Genomic DNA, 22,232 nt, shown 5'->3' on the forward strand with positions numbered 1-22,232 from the left:
ACTTGTTGATCTCCAACTTGATTGATCTTGTCTTCTCCATTTTCAGTCTTGCTCACTATCGCCGCAATCTGCGTCTTTTACCGCTTGACTCTGATACCACTTGTTGGGTGGATGTCTGGCCAGGACACCACCTTCCAAGACCTTTTCGATACCACACGATGCAGCAGGAAGAAAGAAGAAATAAAAAAAAATAATCAAATACGTAGATCAGTCAAAAAGGGCTCGCTTCCACAGGGCATGCAAACTTCACTATGAGAAAAAAATATTATAAGAGGAGATCTCACCCTCAATCCTCGTACATCTAATTTTTCTCTCACAAAAAGTTCTCACTCATAAAAGCTCTCTCTCTAGGAAGGCCCCCGTAAATCCCTGAAGCGACTGTTGTCTGCTATCCAGGAGCCTCCCTGCTCCTTCTCTTCTCAGCATTGCGTGCTCTCTCTATTCGTGGGTTCTGTTCTCTGGGTTACCGCATGAAGCCTTCCACGCCATCAGAAAAAAATCGAGCCACCACACTTCTTTGTTGAGCATCAAGGCCTTTTAAAGGCCTTAAACCTGATTAGATTAGGTCAAAGACTCCTAATCAAGCCCAAATAAGCTTCCCAAGTCGTTGGATCGAGACCGGGATCAACCCACGCCCTCCGATCGCACTTCGATCCATGGAACAGTACCGTAGACCGCGAGGAACGCATGAAAAATGCCCACATTGTCCACGGACCTCTCTATGTACTGCCCAATCCATGGTGGACCGGGCTGTGGGCTCCCAGGGGCGCGTGTGGGCTGGCCAGGCCTGGGCTGGCCCGCACACCCGGGCTTGGGCCGCACCCCGCGCACCCAGGCTTGGGCCGCACCCTGCGCACCAGACCCCCACATTGCCGCGCCTGGGCCGTGCCTTGCCGTGCGCGGCTTCATCGCCGCCGCTCTGCCGGCCTGCTGCCGGCGGTCCTCCACCACTCCGAATTTCGTACTGACTTCAATTGCTCGTATCTGGTCATCTGAACTCTGTTTGAGGTGATCTTAATCTCGTTGGACTCCGTTTTTCATCACGGATCTCGCTGTGGGCTCAATGTGAACCAAATCTCGAGATATCAAATCCTAATAAAAAAAAAGATAATATTGAAAAAATGATGAAACACTCAAGATTGAGGCAAGCAAAAAATATTCATGTGGATATTCTTTTGAATTTTTAGTAGCTGCTGCTTGAAGAATTTTGATAATATGCAGAAACACTTCAATAACTACTTTTATTTTTCATTGATAGGATTACAACAAAGAATCAGTTATAGCTGAACAATCATCCGTCCCCTTTGCAACTGACATTTCCTACCAATCTTTTAGTGAGACAAAAAAAAAAAAAAGAAGGAAGAAGCAAGCATTTTCAATTAGAGGAAGGAATCTCTCATGTGGAGCGAAAAGCAAGAAATAAACCACCATCAGCAAAAAAATCACAAGAGTTTGAAAGTTAATGTCAGCCATAAAAGATTGAAAGTAGTCTTTCAAACTCAAACAATCAATCTACTTTTGTACTTGGAAAAAAAAAGAATTAATTAATTTGGTTAAAATTCCCGTGTCGATGATAAATTTGGTTTCAAGGAGATTGCTGAGAAGCTAGGTGCAAATAACACAAATTTTATGAATGCTTTTAGGCCAATGGTTAGCTCACCTGATCCAAACTAAAGGACATGTATCAAATGTATCAAGTTTGATTGCTGGATGCGACTCCATCATTTGTTTGTATGCATGACTATCCAATTAGTTATCAAGACCAACCATGGCATACCTGTTCAGTTGAGACACTTGCAAAGCAAAACAACTTACATTCGAAGAAGGAAATATACATAAGAAAGGATGTATTTATTATATTTTTTTATTTTTTTATAATTGATATTTTTATTTTTTATTTATTCTAATCATAAGGTCTTTTGGTGTCACTTTTTTTTTTGTTTGCAACTGACCTCTTTTTTAAAAAGTTTTCCTTATTTGTAGAGGCGAAGATTTTTTTTTTTTTAATTTTCACTTATTCAATACTATAATTTTAATCAGATATTTTTTTTTTATTTATATAAAATTAGGGTTTTAGTTTTATCTCTAATCTGTTTATAGTGAAAAAGATGGAAACACATTTTTGGGATGAAAAAATAACAAGAAAATGAAACCATACTTCATGAAACTTTTGTATAGTAAAAGATAATTTGCTTATTAATTATAAGTTTAATTTAATTTATTGTCTAATAAAATTTTCAGTCCAACCGTCCAAACAGATTCGGACGTGGATAAATCTAAAAAAATTTAAATACATAAGAGTTTTTTACCTATCCGATATAGAGTTATTATTTCTTAACGATGTACCTGAGATAGCGGATCCATACCTTATAGTGGGTATGGATAAATTCTAGGTTTTGATATATCTCACCTGCATCAAGATGTTGAATGGCTCGGAAAAGGTTGGGACCAATTCGGGTTCGGGTTCCTAATGGATCCTACAACCATATTCCAATCTCAATCTATATTTTGGATTCTTTAATTTTCTTCTTACTCGCTAATCTCACGCGATCTATTCCGGAAATTTATCACACCCGAGGCTCGAAGGTGATCACTGGGGTGATGGTGGCGAGAGAGAGGGAGGGAGGAAAGTAGAGGAAAGAGTGAGGGGGAGTGGAAAGGAGAAGGTCGCGATGCTTCAGAAAGCCCTCATCGCATTCGTCGTCCTCGCCATCGTCTTTCTCGCCTTCTCTATCTCCCACAGACCGGTCCAGGTCTCCCTCTCCAAACCTTTTCCCCGATCCTTTCGTTCTCCGTTCTCAATTTCTTAATCTCTGATCTCTTTTTGGTTTCCAGATCCCATTTATAACCGGTTCATTTCTTTAATTTGTTGATGATTCTCCGAGGAAGGAGGAATTGTCAGATTGGTGGGGTTTTCATTTGATCTTGGAGGGAAAAAGGATAGTTTCTTGATGTGGGTTTTGATTTTTGGTAGCGATATTGTTACTTGGGTCATCAGTTAAGGAGAATTATTAATGTCTCAAGGGTTTCCATATGAATGTGATTGATCTTGTGATTTTCTACAAGAATCATGGTGTTTAGGTTGAGACTTGAAATGAGTTCCTTGACGTGGGTCTTTGTTTGCTGATTTGAGCTTGGGTAGTGTTAAATGATACTGTATTTGTTGCATATGCTATAAATGCTCGAGATTTGCAGTGTTGTTTGATTTTGCTTGGTGGGGGGGATTTTTGTGCAATGATTACTGTTCTTGGTGGTAAACAAATGATTACTGTTCTTGAAACCAACAGCTGTTGCTTCTGCCAGAGAATTTGGTGGTAAACAAATGACTTCTCTCCAGTATCTCATTTCTCTGGCTTGCTTTTTGTTAATTTTTTTTAGTATCACCCCTTTTACCTTGATCCTAGCAACTTTCACCAAAACCATTAATCTGTTACGTTTTTAATCTATTTTTAGTATTTTTACCTGTTTACCTGACAAAGAAAGGACAATTTTCTCCTCTTATCTTATGGAAAATATATATATATTATTTTATTTACAGCAGGACATTAGAGTGGAAAAAGAGCCTGAAATAACTCATAGAGTTTACTTCGAAGTTGATATTGATGGTCAGCGTACAGGTAAATCCCCTAGAGAGTGTTGGATCTAAATTTATATTAACAGTTTGGTGCTCGTAAGTTGAATTTTTTTCTGGCTTATATAAGTTTTCAAATGTTCATAAAATGGCTGTCTTGGTTCAATGTGGTAACATACCTTGTTCCTATATTCAGTTCTCAATATATTTTGATTTGTATCATTGTATTTATGCACACGCACACTTACATGCATCCACTGGTATGTGCTCCCACACTAATAGTAATCTTTTTTAGTGAGACTAGAAAGATGGAATGTTCAACGTACACATTAAACAAAAAAAGTTTTATCAAGAAAAATAAATATTCATAAAAATACAGAAAATAAAAAAGAGTCCAGTACAAAAAGAAAGAAAGAAAGAATGATCAAAATGTTTGTGCCTTCAATTAATCTGCAGATTTTGGTATTGTTGAAAATTGGTTTCCAAGTGGAGGTCAGAAAGAAATGGGGTTTCTTCTCTATTTTTTCGCATGCATTCATGCATCAATTGAGACAACATTTTGGAGGACATGGTGTTGTCTACAGCCAGCTAAGTAAATACTTGCACATAGATATTATTCATATTTACATATGTGTGATGTATTCTGTGTAAGTGTGCATGTTATGTTATGTCTGTTAGTTGATCAACCTATTGTAGTTAAATGGACAGTATTGTGTCAAAAATTCTTAAGCATCTAGACCCCTTGGGGAGTTGATGATTATAGCATCTGTGCCTGATATTTTTGGCCGATGAAATGGACAACCCTCAAATTGACACACTCCTTTATTTTAAAATCTTTCAAGTGCTAGTCAATGGAAAAATCAGAAATTGTATTCAAAATCAGTGAATTCAGGATGGGTAAATGGATACATCGTACCATTAGTAGGTATTTTAGGATTTACTGTCATCATGCCATACATCATAACAAGATGCACTACATTATTTAGCGAAATCATCTTATTTTCACTACTTGTAGTTAAATTCCATAGGCTGTTGTGCACAGTACAGATGCTAGAGTTTTTCAGCTAACAAAATTTAGGAATGCAATGATCAGAATGTATGATTGGTTGTTAGTGAGGAAAATTAGAAAAATTCGATAATTAGAAGGTGAACCTTTTCATGTTAACTTTTGCAAAAAATTAGCTGCTAATATACAAGTAATTTGTAACATGGTGAACTCCTTTTTTGTGGAGAACAGTAGTTGTAGAATTTTGTTGAAAGTCATCAAGTCTAGTATTACTGAACCTAGCATTGCTTTCTGAAAATTCAGTTGAATATATATATTTCTGTATCACATCATGAACAATTTACATATTTTGATAGAAGATGTAGGAAAAGGTGTAACTTTTTCATGTTCCTTCATCTTTTTTTTTTTTTTTTGCTGTCTAATTTTTCTTGCAGGTAGAATTGTCGTTGGACTATATGGAAAAGTGGTGCCAAAAACTGTTGGTATGCTTTAGTCTGACTGCTTTATACTATGATTTACATAGCTCCTCATATCAAATGCATGTTGACATTGTCTTCCAGATCCTTTAATGATTTCATATGAAATGCATTATATGGTGTTCGCTGTATTTTTAGAAGGGTTGTCAACAATTGCTGAAGTGGATTGCTGTATCTAGACTAGTGAAACTTAATCATCATTTCTAGATATTACAGGATCACCTTTTGGTTGGTTTCTTCCATCTGTGTACTAATTACCACTATATGCTCTCTCTTTTGTCAAAGGTGCACCTCTATCTGACAATACTTTCTCTAGGCTTATAAGCTGAATAGAGTTGGCCAATTGGTTTGTATACTTTACTGGTGATAATTATGAGAGTAGAACTGGATATTAAATAGATATCACAAGAAGGTTTCGGAAACATTTAGATCTGATTCTTAGTTGTATCCAATTATGGTATCAATCACTATACTAGCATCAGGTTAGGGTGGTCAACTTCTTTATCCTAAAAGATGCCTTACTTTTCCCATGGCTTATTTGAGTGTACTTTATTTCTACTATAGAGCTCTTGGTATTTTCAGTATTTGTAAGTTTGATGGGTTATGATTTTAGATGTGTATTTGCTTTTATCTTGTCTTTAATATATGTAGATGCCTAATCATCATAGTCAGTATTCCTTTTCCATCGGGTTTTAATACTTTAGCTGTTTGATGAGAGAGAATACATTATTTGTATCCAAATATTTGTATGTATGTTAGTCGACTATCCCATCAAGAACTTGGATTGCTGCAACTGGTGAAAATAATAGGTCAATGGTGATCATTGCATTGTCTCAACAAAGTTGATGGGTTTATTCTATACATTTGACACTATTTATTAGAAAAAATTGCATTGAGTGTTAAAAATTTCAAAATTAAGCTCACGAGCCACACTATGAAGCTATGAGAAAGTGTGGTAGAGTAAGAAAAGAAAAGAAAATAACTACAAGACTAGAGTATTTTTACCTTTTTCTTTTTTAAATGCCAAACAGGTCAGCAAAAGAAGCTCCAAGCAGATATATAGAAAAAGAGGAAAAAAACTGCACAATATGTCCATATATTTGGAGGAAGAATAGGAGAAAATATACACTAGAGGTTATTGGATAGGAAGAAAGCCATAAAGAAATGATGCATTGATATTGAGATAGTGACAAGCATCATAAGTAGTCATGGTGGGACAGGCATACTACATTGGTAGGTTCACAGCAAGGATTAACGGTAACTATATATCTCTTTGCAACAGTCACATATGAACTTACTTTACTATATAAAAGATTGGTATGTGTTACTTGCCATTAAAATGGTTTTGTTTGCTGGGAACAACATATATTTAATGCTAAAATGGAATAATGGAAGAAATGTTGAGAGGATAGGAGCATAAAAACCACACAACAAGCATGGACTATGCATACAACTTCAATGGAAGTAGACATGAAAATGATGTCCTGTCAAAATGTGATTAGTTTTGTAATGCTAGCTATTGGTACAATGATGGAGAAGTAGATGAAGACATTTGATAGAGATAGAGCTTGGTGGATGGAATAGAGACTTGTTATGTGAACCAAGGCATCTTACATGCCTTGGCACCTTAATGGTAAATTTGTGTAAATCAGAATGTTGGGGTATATGGAAGGCCCTAGCAATAAAGATGAATGTGCTAAGACAAGAACACATGGCTCAACTAGTGGTAAAACTAGGACAGATTGAGGAGTGGATAGTTTAGGGGTTTATGGGTTTACATTGATGAGGATAAGGTGATGGAGAACTTGACTTGATGGTATAAGCATGTACAGTGATATTTGAGGAATCCCATTGAGGAGCATGATCACAATATTTGGTGAATTTTTCAAAAATGCATGAACTGGTTGTGATATGAAGCTCATCTGAATCATTCTTCAAATTATTCACTTCTTCATGAATGGATCATGAGTAATTTGTATAATTCGTGAATCTTGCAAATAAATCGCAAGATAACAATTAGGTTGGACTTTGGTTCACCATCTCACGCATGGGTAGAAAAGACATGCTGTATTAGGGAAATGGGAATTTTAAAAAAATCAGGGTAGAAATCGAAACGGAAGGAGTTTCCATAACACTTTTTGAGAAACACAAAGGAAATAAGAGCATAAGGGGCTGGATCTTCAGTATTGTGACTGGTGAGACATGATAAACATGGGATGTTAAAAGGATTAAAGGATTTTTAGGCCCCCATGCTCTAATCTTCTAAAACAATTAACAAGGGGAACTTAATGCTCATAACTCTCATTTCCTGAACAAACCTTCTGGTCCCTCCTTTTTTCTGCCTTTATAAATTCGATATATATATATATATATATATATATATATATATATATATATATATAAAGATGTATATATATATATATATAAAGATGTATTCAATGAAAAATGTTTATGAAATCATTGAAAATTGTAATTTTTAATTTTTGTTAAGTTTCTATATCTGAGTACATTTCTAAAATATTTTATTTATTAATTTGATTTCCCAAATTTCTACCAGTCTTTTCTCTTTTTACCATATTTTTTCCGAATTCTGAAATTTTCAACCTTGCTGAATTATTCCCGAATGCTGGACTTGTGACTGTGTTAAGGAGATGATCTCAGATATCTTCATCGAACTGTCTAAGTAGAAGATGAAAAGCCTCAATGTGAGGATTTAAGTTGTCAAAAAAGATTTGAAGAAACTGAATTTTGAAAGCCAATCTCAAATACTCTCAGATGGTTATGGTTATGAGGTTAAAAAAGAAATGATGGTTTTATTATTTTGAAATAAAGGCCCCTGTACAAAATTTATGTTTGATTGTAATTGACTAATCACTGTAGCATTTTGAACTCTTGCTTTGGGAGTTTGTTGGTGTTAGTATTGGTGCTGTTGTTGGCATCTTCTTTCCCAGGAGTAACTATATTGTGTTTCTTTAGTACTCCATTTACAAAGAGATATGCATTTCATATTTGGATACTAATATTTCTTAAAATTTATCTGTCTTACTTGTTTGTTAACCATATGTTGTTGCTGCCATCACTGCTGTAGTTTGTTTATATTTCTTTTCTTTTTCCCCCTCTATTTTTGTAGTGGTCCTTTGCTTGTATTTGGTTCCTAATCCTGTCTTAAGCAGATAATCAACCTATTTACTTCATCCAATCATTGCTTCTCAACAGTTATTTACATGCTTTCATCTGTAACTCTATGAATTTTTTAATGACTTGCTTCTGACTTGATATCTAATATTTTTTGTCATACAGAAAATTTCAGGGCCCTTTGCACAGGTAATTTACTTATCATTTGCTTTTCAATGTTTGTGTTTCTGAATTGTTAAATGTTTTCGATTGTCTCACAACATTCTACACTTCAAACTGCAAAAGAATTTTGAGTATGTGCATCAAACTAACACTCACCAGAGATCCATTTGATGCCGTGTTCTGTCTGCAGGTGAGAAGGGCAAGGGAGCCAGTGGAAAGAATCTTCACTACAAGGGAACACCATTTCACCGCATAATATCTGGTTTTGTGATTCAAGGTGGTGATATCATTCATGGGGATGGCAAGGGTAGTGAATCTATATATGGTAGCACCTTTCCTGATGAGAACTTCACCATAAAGCATTCACATGCAGGTTGAGATATTACATTCATGTTTCTTGTTCATTCTTGGGCTTGGAATGTTTTTGGTTGCACTTCTAGCTCAGCTTTTAATTTTCTAATTTGAAAAACATTTTTCCTAATTTTTCTTACATATCTACTTCTTTTTCATTTGTGGAGGTAAAATATATGCATTAGTGCAAGTCATAGTATAATTGATTACCTCTTCTAGAATGCAATCATAGGGTATAACTTTTATTTGATTATTGTCCATAATTTGTAGTGCCATGAGTTTTAATTGCAAAAGTTGCTATTATTGTCACATCAAGATTTGGGACAAAAAAAATACACTAGATAAATGTGCCTGAAATGAGAATGTTGGGATAGATGTGTGAATACAAGAAAAGATAGAATAGGAAATGAAGCCATTCATAAAAATATGGATATAGCACCAATTGAGGACAAATTAAGAGAAGAATGACTTAAGTGATTTGGACATGTACTATGTAGGTTGAGGGATGCACCAGTATGAAGGAGCAATTTAATATATGTAGAAAGAAAGAGGGGTAGAGGTAGACCATAAATCTCATGGAATGAAGTAGTAAGGAAGGAAAGACTTGATATCCTTACATCTTTGAAAAAGTGTGGCCCTAAGCAAAGTAGAATGGAGGAAAAGGTTTCATGTAACCGACCCAACTAGTGAGATTAAGTCTTCGTTGAGTTGAGTATAAAGGTTTGAAAAAATTAACGTAACAACTGTATGTAGTGGTATGTACCATGCAACAGGATCGACAAACCATTAGTAGATACAGGGGCATACTACTGCACTTCAATGGATCACATTCATCTCATTACCTTTTTCTCTTGATGTAAAAGATGGGAAGGATATCACCAATTCGTTAAGAAACAAAGCTGGTATGTCAAAGATACAAGATAAAGATTCCTGGAGGGTCCCTTTTTTTTTGGGGTTTTGTTGGGGGCAAAGATAAACAGGTGAAGACACAAGCGACCGTGATGAAGAGAGATTTTGGTAAAGGGGGCCTGGGTGCTTCTCTGTGGACATTCTGGTGATGTGAGATGGCTTATATGTTGTTTAAAATGCTGTAGTAGGGTTTGCTTATACACATACACTACACATATTGAAACAAGAAAATTTATCTTGTTATTCATAACAGCAAGGCCTTTGTTAAGTATATAGTGTATTATATATGGATATGTTATATATGCATCTATGGGGGTGGGGCAGGGGTTGTGTTTATAATGAAGAAGTTTGCACACACTATCAGTTTCAAAGATAGGAATTGCAGAATAGAATTTAAACCATTTAATATGATATGCAAGGTCTAGAATGCTTGTAAATAAACAAAAAGACATATGCTTTGGAGACCTCTTGTCATTTCATCAAGTAATCCCAAATAAAAAGTTCTAATGGCATGACATAGTGTTTTGATTTGGGGAGATGAATTGGCAGGGGCTCTTCCTAAACCTCTGAAATATAAGGTTTTTTATAGATATTTTAGATCTGGTAGGTCATATCCAATGGTTTAGTTTCCATTTTGCAACCATTGTCTTTAAATTTAATAGGGTGTGTAAACTCCTTATTTTCCATCCATTATGTATTATAGCTCACCTATATGTGTATAATTTCAGAAACAAAGGCCTTATTGTGGTCAATAACAAAATAATAAATACTAACATCTGATGTTATTATTCTGAAAACTTTTGGTGAGGTTTGAGGGTGGCTCCTCTTGTATATCCGAATTAACACTGTTAATTGTTGCAATCAAATTGATCTCATGTATAGTATTTCTGTATAAATTGAACCCGCTACCTGCCTGATCCTTGTGTGATGGCATGTTCTTGGGTAGGTCTTGTAAATGTACATATTGGCTTCATGCCCTGATGAAGAAGAAGAAGATATTGGATTTTTTAATGGTTTTTAAGGATTTTCTTTGTTTTTTTGTTGCATCATTCTCTAGTATTTTTCTGTAAGGCAAGCATAATTTACAGTTTGCTTGCATTAATTATTAAACAATAGCACATTGTCATGATTTCAGTATAGATTTGCATTATTTGATGTTAATCATGTAATCTCAGGACCATTATCACTACATGTTAGGGCATGGGCATGACATAGGGTTGCATTACATGACGTCACTATCTGCACATAGTTGCATAAAGTTAAAAATAGCAGTAGTACATTATTAATCCGCATAAATGACTTCATTTGAAAGAGTTATTACATTGTTTTTCTATCTTTGAATATTAATGTCACCTTGAATGATAAACACATTCACTTTTCATCTTTTTCTGTCAGTAATATTTCTTTCAAGTTCTTCACTTTGCTTCAGATTGTTCTGTTTGAATTTGATATTGTCATTTTTGTAAAACCAAAACAAGTCTAGATTCTTAGTGTTTCATTTAGAAATTGTTTCACTTTCCTCTCTATGGCCAATGATGAGACATTATTTAATCAGTGGTAAATGCCTTTCATTCTAACTTCATTAACTTGCTTGTTTCCAGTACATGAATGGCAAATCTTGTTGCTGATTGGTTTAAACTTTAAACTCTTACTTGTTGTGAAACACTTAGGATTTTTTTTTTTTTTTTTTTTGATAGAAATATAGTTAAACCCACCCTTTAAAGGGTGTCGGAATGCAAGTTACATATGAGGGTACCATAAATTTTGACATTCTTATTTGCATCTAAGGCTTTGAATATTAGGCTAAATAAAGCAAAGCTGCAGCCCAAATCATATCAAGGTGATTTGAATCTGGAAGACAAAGATCAAGTAACAGAATTCAAAGAAGTCAATACTGCTAACCCAAAAAAGTAGTCTTCCATCTAGTGTGCCCAGTAAATTTTTAGATGCATAATTCAATTCTTGATATGCTGGTAGCAGACCAGATTAAATGATATGTGGTACATCATTGAGTATGATACCATGACAATTCAACTATACTGATAGAAGAAAAGATGATAAGAACTCGATAAAAGTAATGGGATTGCAACCTTAAAGGGACTAAATATTGAAACCACAAGCAAAATGCCCCTAAAAGTTGATGTTTGGCAAAGATTGAGGGAATAGAGTTGTAAGCATTTAGTAGAGGAAATTTAGGAGCGAGGAGCACTAATCCAAAGTTGTTTGAGATAGCATGGGCATATGCAACTTTTGCTCTATATTTGACTGAGAGGTTCGAAGTTAGAAGCAGTAAATAACAAAAAGTTGTTTGAGGTCGTCTGGATATGCTGTGTAGGCTGTGTTTTGTTGATTGGTGGAATATGACCGTTACTAAAAGCATAAAGCTTAGCCATTTAAATTTTATCTGTATTCTACTTAAGGATGGCTGTTGTGGCATTCTCAGTTTGTTTGCACAAATTCTAGAAAATTCATAATGCTATTTGTGTTCTTGTAATGCTGGTATAGCCTGGTATGTTATATGTACATTGCACTTAAATTTATCTTTGGCAATTTTGCTTCTAAATTCCTTGGCTACATGAATCCTACTTTCAGGTATTGTCTCCATGGTGAACTCTGGGCCAGATTCGAATGGATCCCAGTTCTTTATAACCACTATTAAAGCAAGCTGGTAAATGCTGAACCCAAACCATGTGATAGCTAGGATTGCCTAGTAATTTGATACATCTGCTACATTTGTGAACTAGGTTGGATGGAGAACATGTTGCCTTTGGTAAGGTAATTCAAGGTATGGATACGGTCTACGCAATTGAGGGGGGAGCAGGAACGTACAGTGGGAAACCAAGGAAGAAGGTCATCATTGTTGACTGTGGGGAGATACCCAGAAGCAAATGGGATGAGGAAAGCTGACCAATTAGCAGCTGTCATTTCGTAGCAATGTAAAGCTGATTCTGTAATAGTATGAGTTTGGCAGGCTCCTTGAGGCCCGGTTTTCGCTTAACCTGTATGACCTTGTACCAATTAAAAGAACATAAATCTGAATCAAAAAATGGAAGGTTTTCCCTGCTAAGTAGTTGGCATTACAGTTTTTTTTTCTGTCTCATCAGTGGTTTGTGATGCATTATACCCTGCTTATATTTTTCAATCACATTTTCCCCATTCCGATGAATTTTTGGCATTAAATCATTAGTTTTTTCTCGTTTTCCCCTTCCGTTCTATGTTAATCACTGCTGATTGTAGCCTTGTAATTGCTACAGTTGCGAGAGGAGTGTATACTGTGGGTGTTACATCAAGTTCAGATCTGACTTCATAAGTTGTACCACACCACACCTGTATTTATATAAAGGAGGAGGATATGATTGTTGTTAAGAGAATTAAGGGCAACAGGCAAAGCTGATAAAGACCTTTATTTTTCTGGTGATTAGGTGGGCGCTAGTTGTATCTTGTGTTTGTTAGAACATGCGAAAGTTTGCCAGATTGTCTGAGCGCCTCCAATGGAAGTCGGAGTCCACCATCTCTCTCATTGACCGTTATGTCCAAAGGCTCGTGTTTCTTTATTCTGTTATTCGTGTTTCTTTATTCTGTTATTCTTGCTTGTGGGTTGTCTCAAAAAAAAAAAAAATATTTTGTTTATTAAATAAAAAAAAATTAGGTGCTGTTCAGCATCATCTTTAGTTTCCTTTTTTTTAATTAAAAATAAAAAAAATATTTTTTTTTCATTTTGAGAAACAAATATGTTTGAATAAAATAAATATGGTGACCACCGTTAGAAAATATTAATTATAATAAAAATAGTGAAGATTGCAGTTGTATTAGTGGTGAGTCTAATAATGATATTGCGGAAATGACGATGATATTATGGAGGTGATTACAATGATAGTATCAGCGATGGTGTAATTATTAATTTTAAAGATATAGTAGTGTTAACAATGATGACGATGGTAATGATAAAAGAATCAATAAAATGGTATTGATGGTAATAGTTAAAATCTGAGTTTATTATTTTTAAAAATATTAAAAATAAAAATTTATTATTTTTATTATTTTTAAAATAATAAAAAATATATTTAAAAATAAAAATACCAGTTATGTCTTGATGCTTGTCCATCTAAAAATGTGTGTCATATTTTCGCCCTCACACCAGCATCCGCCCACAGCAATGGCCGCCGGGATTACTCCTACCTTTATCCGACCCCAAGGCCCATTCCCTAACCCAGCAGCCCGCCTCCCATCCCTCCCCTCTCCGACGCCCCAGTCGCCGCCCATTCCTCCTCGTCCTCCTCCCCAACCAATTCCCATCTCCACCGCCACTGTTCCCCCTCCCTCCGTACCCACCGCCGCTACAACCCCCACCCCGTCCCCACCTCTCTACCAGCGACGTGGAGGGAGTTTTAAACGCTGTTTACCTCCTTTCTGATGGTAATCTCCACCATGCCGGCCAGCATCCACGGACCTAAAATGGGGGAGCACTGTATCCCCACATCTCCCATCCCTTTTTGATCTAACCGCCGGGAGAGACAGTGAGAGTTACGCCTTCTCCCCATCTTTCTCCCGGCCTCCCCTCACCGCCGCCGCCGCCGCCGCCGCCGCCTTCTCCCCCTCGCTCTGGCCCGTCCGGTTCGATCCGAACCCCCGGTTTATCTTAACCGCCCCCGGCTCGTCCTGTTCCATTCCGGTTCGTGGACTTCACCGATTTGAACGGTTCGAATCCAAGTGAAATTCTTTCTTCCTCGTCCAGATCTAATCAAACGGTTGTGATTGAGTTGCTCAGTCCGATGCTGGTAGACTCCGGTGTTCAGTGGACTTCAGAAATACTATATACGTGAAGTGACCAGAGCAGCGGCCTGTGGCCTGGGAAACGGGAGCGAAACGCTCAAGTTGGCGCCCGTCTCGGCCGTTCTCTCCCCCCTCGGGAAACCTAGCAGGGCCTCCTATCTCTTCTGCCTTGCTGTCTCGATCAAAACCCTAACCCTAGAGTCCTCCTTTCCTTTTGTCTCTTCTGTCTTGGGGCGCCGGAATATGGCGTCGTCCGTGTTTTCGGACAGCTCTTCGCCGGCGGCAGCTCGGCTTCTTCCCTTGAGCGTCCGAAGTCGGACGTCCCAATTCCAGCGCTCGATTTCGATCGCGTGGAGGCCCTTGGACCTGAGTGCGATTCGATCTACTGTCTCTCCACGTCGGAGCTTATCGGCCTCCGCAGCAGGTAATACGTTTCATGCCCTTCTAGATTTTACTTTGATTCAGTTTAGATATTGAATAGATTGTGATCCGCTGTTGGAACGGTGATAAAGCTGCCACCTTTTTCATTTGCCCGCATGGGCTTTTCCTTTTCCTTCTCTTTTCTACCAAAGTTGCTGGTTGCATGGAGATTTGAGAAATAAATTCCGGTATATTTTGTTGATAATAATCTCGTTTTCATGAGATTGCTAAGCCTACTTTTGATTGATTGGTTGAATTGTAGATCACCACGAAGAAAAACTTTTGTTCTTGTCCTCTGACTTTCCTGTATGTATCTATGCCGGAGTTTATAATAAATCCGTCCTACCAAAAAACGTATATTTATTACTGGTAGTCGTTATTTTAGTTGTGTGGTAAAACTTTTTAAAAATGTTTAAGAGGCAAAGGTGAGAAACACTTGGTCTGATGCAATTTCAACAGGACATCGGAGACATGCAACCACAAAAGAATCTTAATTTCTTTTTGGGCAAAATTGTGTGGGGTGGTCATCCTTTTCTCACAAACTCTAATCCTTGACTGATGAAAATTCTAATTATTGGTTGTATTATGATCAAGGTTTTAAATCTGTTGGGACATGGTGTCCAGGTTTCTCATACCAAAACTGGCTGTTACTCCACCGGTTGTAGGAGATGTAAGAATTGATACGTAGAATAATTTTTTATTTGATTGATAATTATGTAAAGCGGAAGATATTTTAGCCATTTGCATCAAACTCAAACTTCCTTTTTGCATGTGTGCTCCTCTAGAAGCACATACAATAATGATAGGTAGAAATCGATTAGTAGCATATTCGATCAAACGGATGATTTCTCGCCTGCTATAGATTCTATACTACCTCCCATGAACTTAAAATCCATGAATTTTTGAAAAGTTTTGCGAGGACGAGCTGATTTACCCTCTTTTGTAATCAGTTTTGCTACAGCACCTGCTGCTTTAGCTAATTGTCCACCCTTTCCAAGTATAATTTCTATGTTATGTATGGCCATGCCTAGAGGTTATCAGTTGAAGTAGATTCTTCTTTTTTATCAATAAAAACCCCTTCCCTTAATTCGCTACGTCCTCGAGTAGTCCATCCTCCTTTGACAAGGTGTACTCTCTATGTCCTTTCGATCTCCGCTTCTTGCTTCCATAGGCCTCTATTGACTAATGAATAGAAGTTCGTCTTGGGGATGCCTCCCAACTGACACTTCTTGAAAAGTGGCAGCATCAGATGCTGACATGAAATTTCAAGAATGGCCTGATCCCAACTAACACTCAGCTACCGTGCATGTATTGCACCTATACGTAAAGCCATAGGATCAGTTATCTAGGTAGGGAATGGAGTGGTGGTTGTGGGTACAGTACTCATGCTTTCACTTGTATGATGTATGCAAAAGCTAACCTTATAGAGTAAAAAAAACATTTTTATGATCATAGGCCGTATGGTTTGATGTAGTTTTTCTTCTAAAATAGAGTAAAGGGAAAAGCTATTATTTGCTTTATGTGTTCTTATTATATCAAAAAAAAAAAAAATGTTATGAGTTCTAGGTGACTGCTTTTCAAAGCTGCATCCTTTACTTTAGGTTTGTTTGTTGTTTTATGTTAGATGCACTGTCATTGAAATATTTTTATTAGCTTATTTTTGTTAATTTATGTCTACAGTGGCTATGACTACTGAAACTTCTGCTAAGGTTATTGATGGCAAGGCAGTCGCAAAGCAAATAAAAGATGAAATTGCTGGAGAAATAGTGAGGATGAAGGATGGGATTGGCATTGTTCCAGGATTGGCAGTCATTCTGGTAGGTTCTAGAAAGGACTCTCAAACATATGTTCGCAATAAGAAGAAGGCTTGTGAAGCTGTGGGCATCAAGTCTTATGAAGCTAATTTGCCTGAAGACAGCACAGAAGAAGAAGTGCTTAAGAACATTGCTCGCTTTAATGATGATCCATCAGTTCATGGCATCCTGGTTCAGTTGCCTCTGCCTCGTGTAGGTTTCTTTTTCTGATGCTTAAATTAGTGAAAAATCAGTTCTTGCAATATATCCATATATGTATCCATCTATTTAGTTGATGATTAATTCTTGTGTGACTCAATAAAATCTTTTTTATTTACTGAATAATAAGACTGGTACCATGTTACATCAAACATATAGTGTCTGGCATGTGTAATGTATGTGAAAGAAAATATGATGCTGGAATTTCTACAAGAAGCCAGCAGAGCATGATGTGGGGCCTGCAAGTTGATTGCTAAAATATGTTGGAAAAGGTGCTGGCTTCACATAGAGCATTCAGTCACATGAGGGGGCCATGGGGGCTTTTAGATAATTATAAAATTAATCTTAGGCATGATGAAATCGGAGTCCAGCAGCATGCTGGACTCCAGGCTTTTGTGTTATAAACAGAAAGATGTTATGGCTTATCATTATCATTGAATATTTTAACAAATACTGTACATATGTATTTAAAATTATAGCATGGTGACACACTATGTTAGTTTTCTTGTATAACCCTGTCATTATCATATTGTTAGGGATAGTCTTCATGTGGAGGAACTAGTTTTTACTGATGTTACCTTTTACCATTAATTTAGCCTAAAGTACCCCCATCTGATGCATAAACATGGACATTTTTGGTGACGCTTGAACATGGTTGTAAGAAGAAAATTCTTGGATATTGAAAACATCCAATGATTAGTCACACACCCTCACCCCACATGTGAATCTGAACCTATTTAAGAAAGGTTTATACACTGTGGCTTCGTGTGACTATAATTGTTATTTCTCGGCCAGTGAAAGAAAGTATTTTAAAGAGCTATGACCATTATCATGCACATTTTTTGCTAAAATTGTTGCCATCAGGTTGTACCTTCATATTGTTTAAGATAGTAGTATAGCATCTAAAAAAAAGCATGTCCTTCTGCTCATGCAAAAAAAACTACTGATGATGAGTTAGTATGCACCATGCAGCATGTTTCCACAATCATTACACGTGTTCCATGATTCTTAGTTTGTTCTTCAAGTTGTTCTTAAATGTATGTTTTGTGTTTTGCATCATTGTGGCTTAAGCAGATGTTTGTTTGATATGTGACAGCATATGAATGAGGAGAAAATTTTGAATGCCGTTAGTATTGAGAAAGATGTGGATGGTTTCCATCCATTGAACATTGGCCGTCTTGCTATGCAAGGTAGAGATCCCTTGTTTGTTCCCTGTACTCCCAAAGGGTGCATGGAGTTGTTGCATACTTATGGTGTTGAGATCAAAGGGAAGAGAGCTGTCGTAATTGGGCGGAGCAATATTGTTGGAATGCCTGCTGCATTATTGTTGCAAGTACCACACTTTACTTTTTTGTTCTGCTGATATAGCAATTTTCAATTTACTTTTATATTATCCATTTTGCTGTTTATTGAGGAGGCCTCTTGAGTTATATGTATTCTCCCTCTTTTTTTTTTGTTTAATTATTGGCATTTAAAACTTTCAACAGAAAGCAAATGCAACCATTAGCATGGTGCACTCGAACACTAGGAACCCTGAGGAAATCACAAGACAGGCAGATATCATCATTTCAGCTGCTGGAGTGGCAAATTTGGTGAGGGGTAGCTGGATAAAGCCTGGCGCAGTTGTGATAGATGTTGGGATCAATCCAGTTGATGTAAGAGGTTCTCTCCCTTAAATCTTTAACTAATAATTCCTGTTTAAAATTAATCAATAGGAACAATATATTCTAATTGTTTTCAATTGTTACTGTTCTTGCAAATTGAAATATGATAGCTGGATTAATTGTGAATCATTTTGGTTAAATTGCTGATATTATTTACTCATATATGCAATCTTAATCATAACTCTATAGCTCTTGCTAATCTGCAAAATTCAAAGTTATTTACTTCCAGTGGAATGACAAAAAGGTAGGTACAGCAGCTTTGGCTTCATTGTCTGTTTGCATATGCCAAAAGATCATGGTACTTTATAGGAATCAGACTTCTCCTATGGAATCAAAAACTATATAGTGAAAATTTATTAAAGGCTGTCCAGGTACTATTTCTCAGATCAAGTAAATAAGTATAAAAAGAGCTTTCATGGTCAGAGCCTTGTTTTTTTTCTCCCTATTTTCGTATCTGAACTGAGAAGCCATACTCATGGGCAGCAGATATGTAAGAGAGGCTTGACCCTTCTTCTTTTTATCAAATGAAGCTCACCCTCTACCATGCCATGAATATGCATGCGTTCTGCCCTGGTCTCTGCTGGTCCAGCTATTGCTACTCTGGGCTAATTTTTAGTGTCTCTCCACTTCAATACCCTCTGTCTCTCCAACCCTTTCTCTCCATCTCTCTATGTATCTCTTGATGCTGTTCTCATTTTGAAGCCTTTTGATCTGTTCTCATAAGATTTTCTCACTTGAGGTCAATGCTTTTTAAGAATATGTGGTTCTAGTTTTCTTCTTTCGGACATCATTCTTATGGTGTATGATATTTCATCATAGATTTCATGTTGGGAATGAAGAGCACTCGTCAGTTCTTGGAAAAGGATTTAATTTTTTTTGCAAGATCATGTTCCCTCACAAGGAGGGCAAGCTCTGGAAAGAAGCCCATGTACATCATTGACATCACTAGAGAATGTACCTTTTTTTGAGTATGGAATAGAAGAATGTGCTGTTGGATGGTATTGCTTTCAGGTTCCCTTCTCACCCCTACAGATTTCAGCCACTCGCTTATTTTTTTAAGCCCAACTTTCTATTGATCATAAGTTTCGGCTGAAACCATGGTTCAAATGACAGCCACCATGCCTGTTTTCGAGGGCTTGTTGCATTATATGTATACATGATGTATTACATAACATCTGTGATTTATATAATAGTGAATAACATGTTTGGAGGAGCTCATCATTAGAAGGTTAGCATATTAAGACCTTGACTGTGAGCTAAGTAATCAAGGATCAATTGTATTTTTGTTTGATGTTATACTCTGTATGTATCTTCCAATTGATGAAGATTTATTGAAGTTTCTAATTGATACACGAGAACTACTTGAACTTATCTATAAAACTTGGTATGGCTAATTCTCAAAGACCTAAAGGCTTCAAGTTGATAAGTTCAACAGATTTTTTGATTGATGGAATGTGAAGAATCTATGATAAACTACAGGAAGTGATGTGTTTAGGTAAGGGAGGTTGTGCCCACCTAAATATTCTTAAGTATCCACAGCTATTATTTACTTGCTTAAGTATAATGACCAATTGCAGATAAGTAGTTACCAACTCTAGATTTCCACACCCCCCCCCCCCCACAACCCCACCCCCCCAAAAAAAAAAAAAAAAAAAAACAACCAAACAGCTGATATATGTGCTATTTTAAAGGATGACTTTTAAGGGAAACCATTGTGTACAGAGGCTTATTTGAGCCTAAGCCTGCCTAATGCCTTGAGGCATGACTCTCAAAAAACATTTTAAGACTTACAGGTGAGGTTATAGTTGGAGCATACTTGTCACTATTGTGGCTTGTGGTATATGCCATTCACTATCTTTTATGCAATTTATGTGACCATATGCATCTGATTTCAATCATTTCCAAAACCAAGGAAGAAAGAATTAATTGTTTATTTTTATGTTGCTTAGTTGTCGTCGACTTAGATATAGTTTGTGGAGAATTAAATGTTCATGCAGACACTATCACATTATTAGATTGGATCAGGTAACTTGTTGATATATTTGATTAAAGATCTCTGACCAATTGAATAATGCAATGATTGCTACCAACCTGAAAAGGTTGATTTCGTAAGTGTTTACATGAAACACTTCACATGCCAGGTATTGCTTTCATAAAAAGAGGTTGCTTGAAGCTTGTGCCTCAAGGCTAACCTTAATTAGATTCTGGATTCCCCTCTCATCAAGCTTTTGCTTTTTTAGATGTTCGGTAAAATAGTACAAAAATTACTTGAATCTTTATTTCTCTTAACATCTCCATGCTTTCGAAGGTGGTTGATTGTTAATATCTACTTCAATTATTTTAGAAAAACGTTAAATCCATTGCTCCCAACCTGTCTTCGCATTTCTCAGTTGCACAAAGAAAATACTGTACTACATGGACTAAAGCCTTTTTTTGTTTCAGGATGCTGAAAGCCCTCGTGGTTATCGACTGGTTGGTGATGTCTGTTATGAAGAGGCCTGTAAGGTGGCTTCTGCTATTACACCAGTTCCTGGTGGTGTTGGTCCAATGACCATAGCCATGCTACTATCCAACACACTCAGCTCAGCAAAAAGGATACACGATTTCAAATGATACTTCAATCTCAGTCTAAATTGACAAATGTATATGCATACATCTTGGCTGAGTTTGTGCCTACAATTTTGAGTGCCTTTGGAGTTGAACCTGTGATGTTGATCTGGATGTTTTTGGTCCCCGTGAAATGGGTTGTTTATCCCATAGAATCAAGTAATAAACGAATATTGATTCCAGTTAAATAACAGTTTGGCACTCTTGGCATGATTGAGGAATTACTCCTTGTCCCTTTTAAAGAGTTTCTGCAATAGTTTTTGGTACATATTTGTAAGCACCTACACAAATAGAAGGCTCTTACGAACTCAAATCATGAGGCAATCGTAAACAGACATATGCAGGGTGTATGTGTACTCTCTCTCTCTTAAGGCTTTATCAACCATCTAAGTGCTATCTGATAGTTCAATTGTCCTAATTGAGCCAATAACAAGTCTTCAAGGTTCTGTGTGGCCCCTTAAAATTTTGCATGAATTGAGTTGTGTTCAACAATTGCTCATGGAGTGGGAAGAGGGTACTTGCCTCTGTAACATTTCCTACTTCTAATATATGGATGGAGGTCTGGAGGAAATGCATTACATGATTGGGGCAGCCTTCCTTGAAAAGGCTGGATTTAGTCCTACATTCCTATAACCATAAAAAATCTTTACCGGCAAGAAAGCTTGGCTCTCTGTATTGGTAGGGCTGAAAATGGATCCGGCATGGATACGGATCCATATTTATTTTATTTTAATAAATATAAATTTAGATATGAATATTAATTGAATATAAAAATTTATATCCGTATTTGTTTTAATAGATATAGATACAAATCGGATATTAAAAATATGGATATAAGTTAAATAAATATATTTTATGGTCACGAAACCAAAAATATTATTAAGTGATAAATCAAGTTCATAGCATGTTAACGTGATAATTTATTTTTTTTTAAAATTCATGAGTGTTATGTAAAATTAAACAAGATGATAAATAAAATTAGATATTTGGATATGGATTGGACAATTATTTGTCCATATTCATATCTATTTTTTTTTTTGACGGATTTGAATATTAGTCGGATGCTTAAATTTTTATTCATATTCGGATAAATTTGAATATGAAAATAAATATGAATGAATATTATCCGATTCTCTTTCACCTTCA

General features: G+C 36.4%; 2 protein-coding genes across 3 annotated transcripts; both read left to right on the plus strand.

The window, feature by feature from the left end:
* Window positions 1-2,529: 2,529 nt before the first annotated feature.
* Window positions 2,530-12,677, plus strand: LOC105059627 (peptidyl-prolyl cis-trans isomerase CYP21-1). 2 transcript variants are annotated; one of them, XM_010942999.3, is made up of 7 exons: window positions 2,530-2,753; window positions 3,539-3,617; window positions 5,012-5,059; window positions 8,354-8,377; window positions 8,541-8,723; window positions 12,203-12,278; window positions 12,355-12,677. In XM_010942999.3, the coding sequence occupies exons 1-7, from the start codon at window positions 2,673-2,675 to the stop codon at window positions 12,515-12,517; spliced, it is 654 nt and encodes a 217-aa protein (XP_010941301.1). In that variant the 5' UTR covers window positions 2,530-2,672; the 3' UTR covers window positions 12,518-12,677. The 2 variants fall into 2 exon arrangements, with proteins under 2 accessions (XP_010941301.1, XP_010941302.1); XM_010943000.3 differs by having other exon boundaries at window positions 2,531-2,753; window positions 3,542-3,617.
* A 1,255-nt stretch (window positions 12,678-13,932) lies between these two features.
* LOC105059628 (bifunctional protein FolD 4, chloroplastic) lies at window positions 13,933-21,307 on the plus strand. The gene is made up of 5 exons (XM_010943001.4): window positions 13,933-14,807; window positions 16,484-16,809; window positions 17,912-18,148; window positions 18,303-18,470; window positions 20,922-21,307. Exons 1-5 carry the CDS (start codon window positions 14,627-14,629, stop codon window positions 21,090-21,092), a joined length of 1,083 nt encoding a protein of 360 aa, XP_010941303.1. The 5' UTR covers window positions 13,933-14,626; the 3' UTR covers window positions 21,093-21,307.
* The last annotated feature ends 925 nt before the right edge of the window (window positions 21,308-22,232 follow it).

The sequence above is a fragment of the Elaeis guineensis genome, chromosome 16, assembly GCF_000442705.2.
Source record: "Elaeis guineensis isolate ETL-2024a chromosome 16, EG11, whole genome shotgun sequence".
Classification (NCBI taxonomy): Eukaryota; Viridiplantae; Streptophyta; class Magnoliopsida; order Arecales; family Arecaceae; genus Elaeis; species Elaeis guineensis.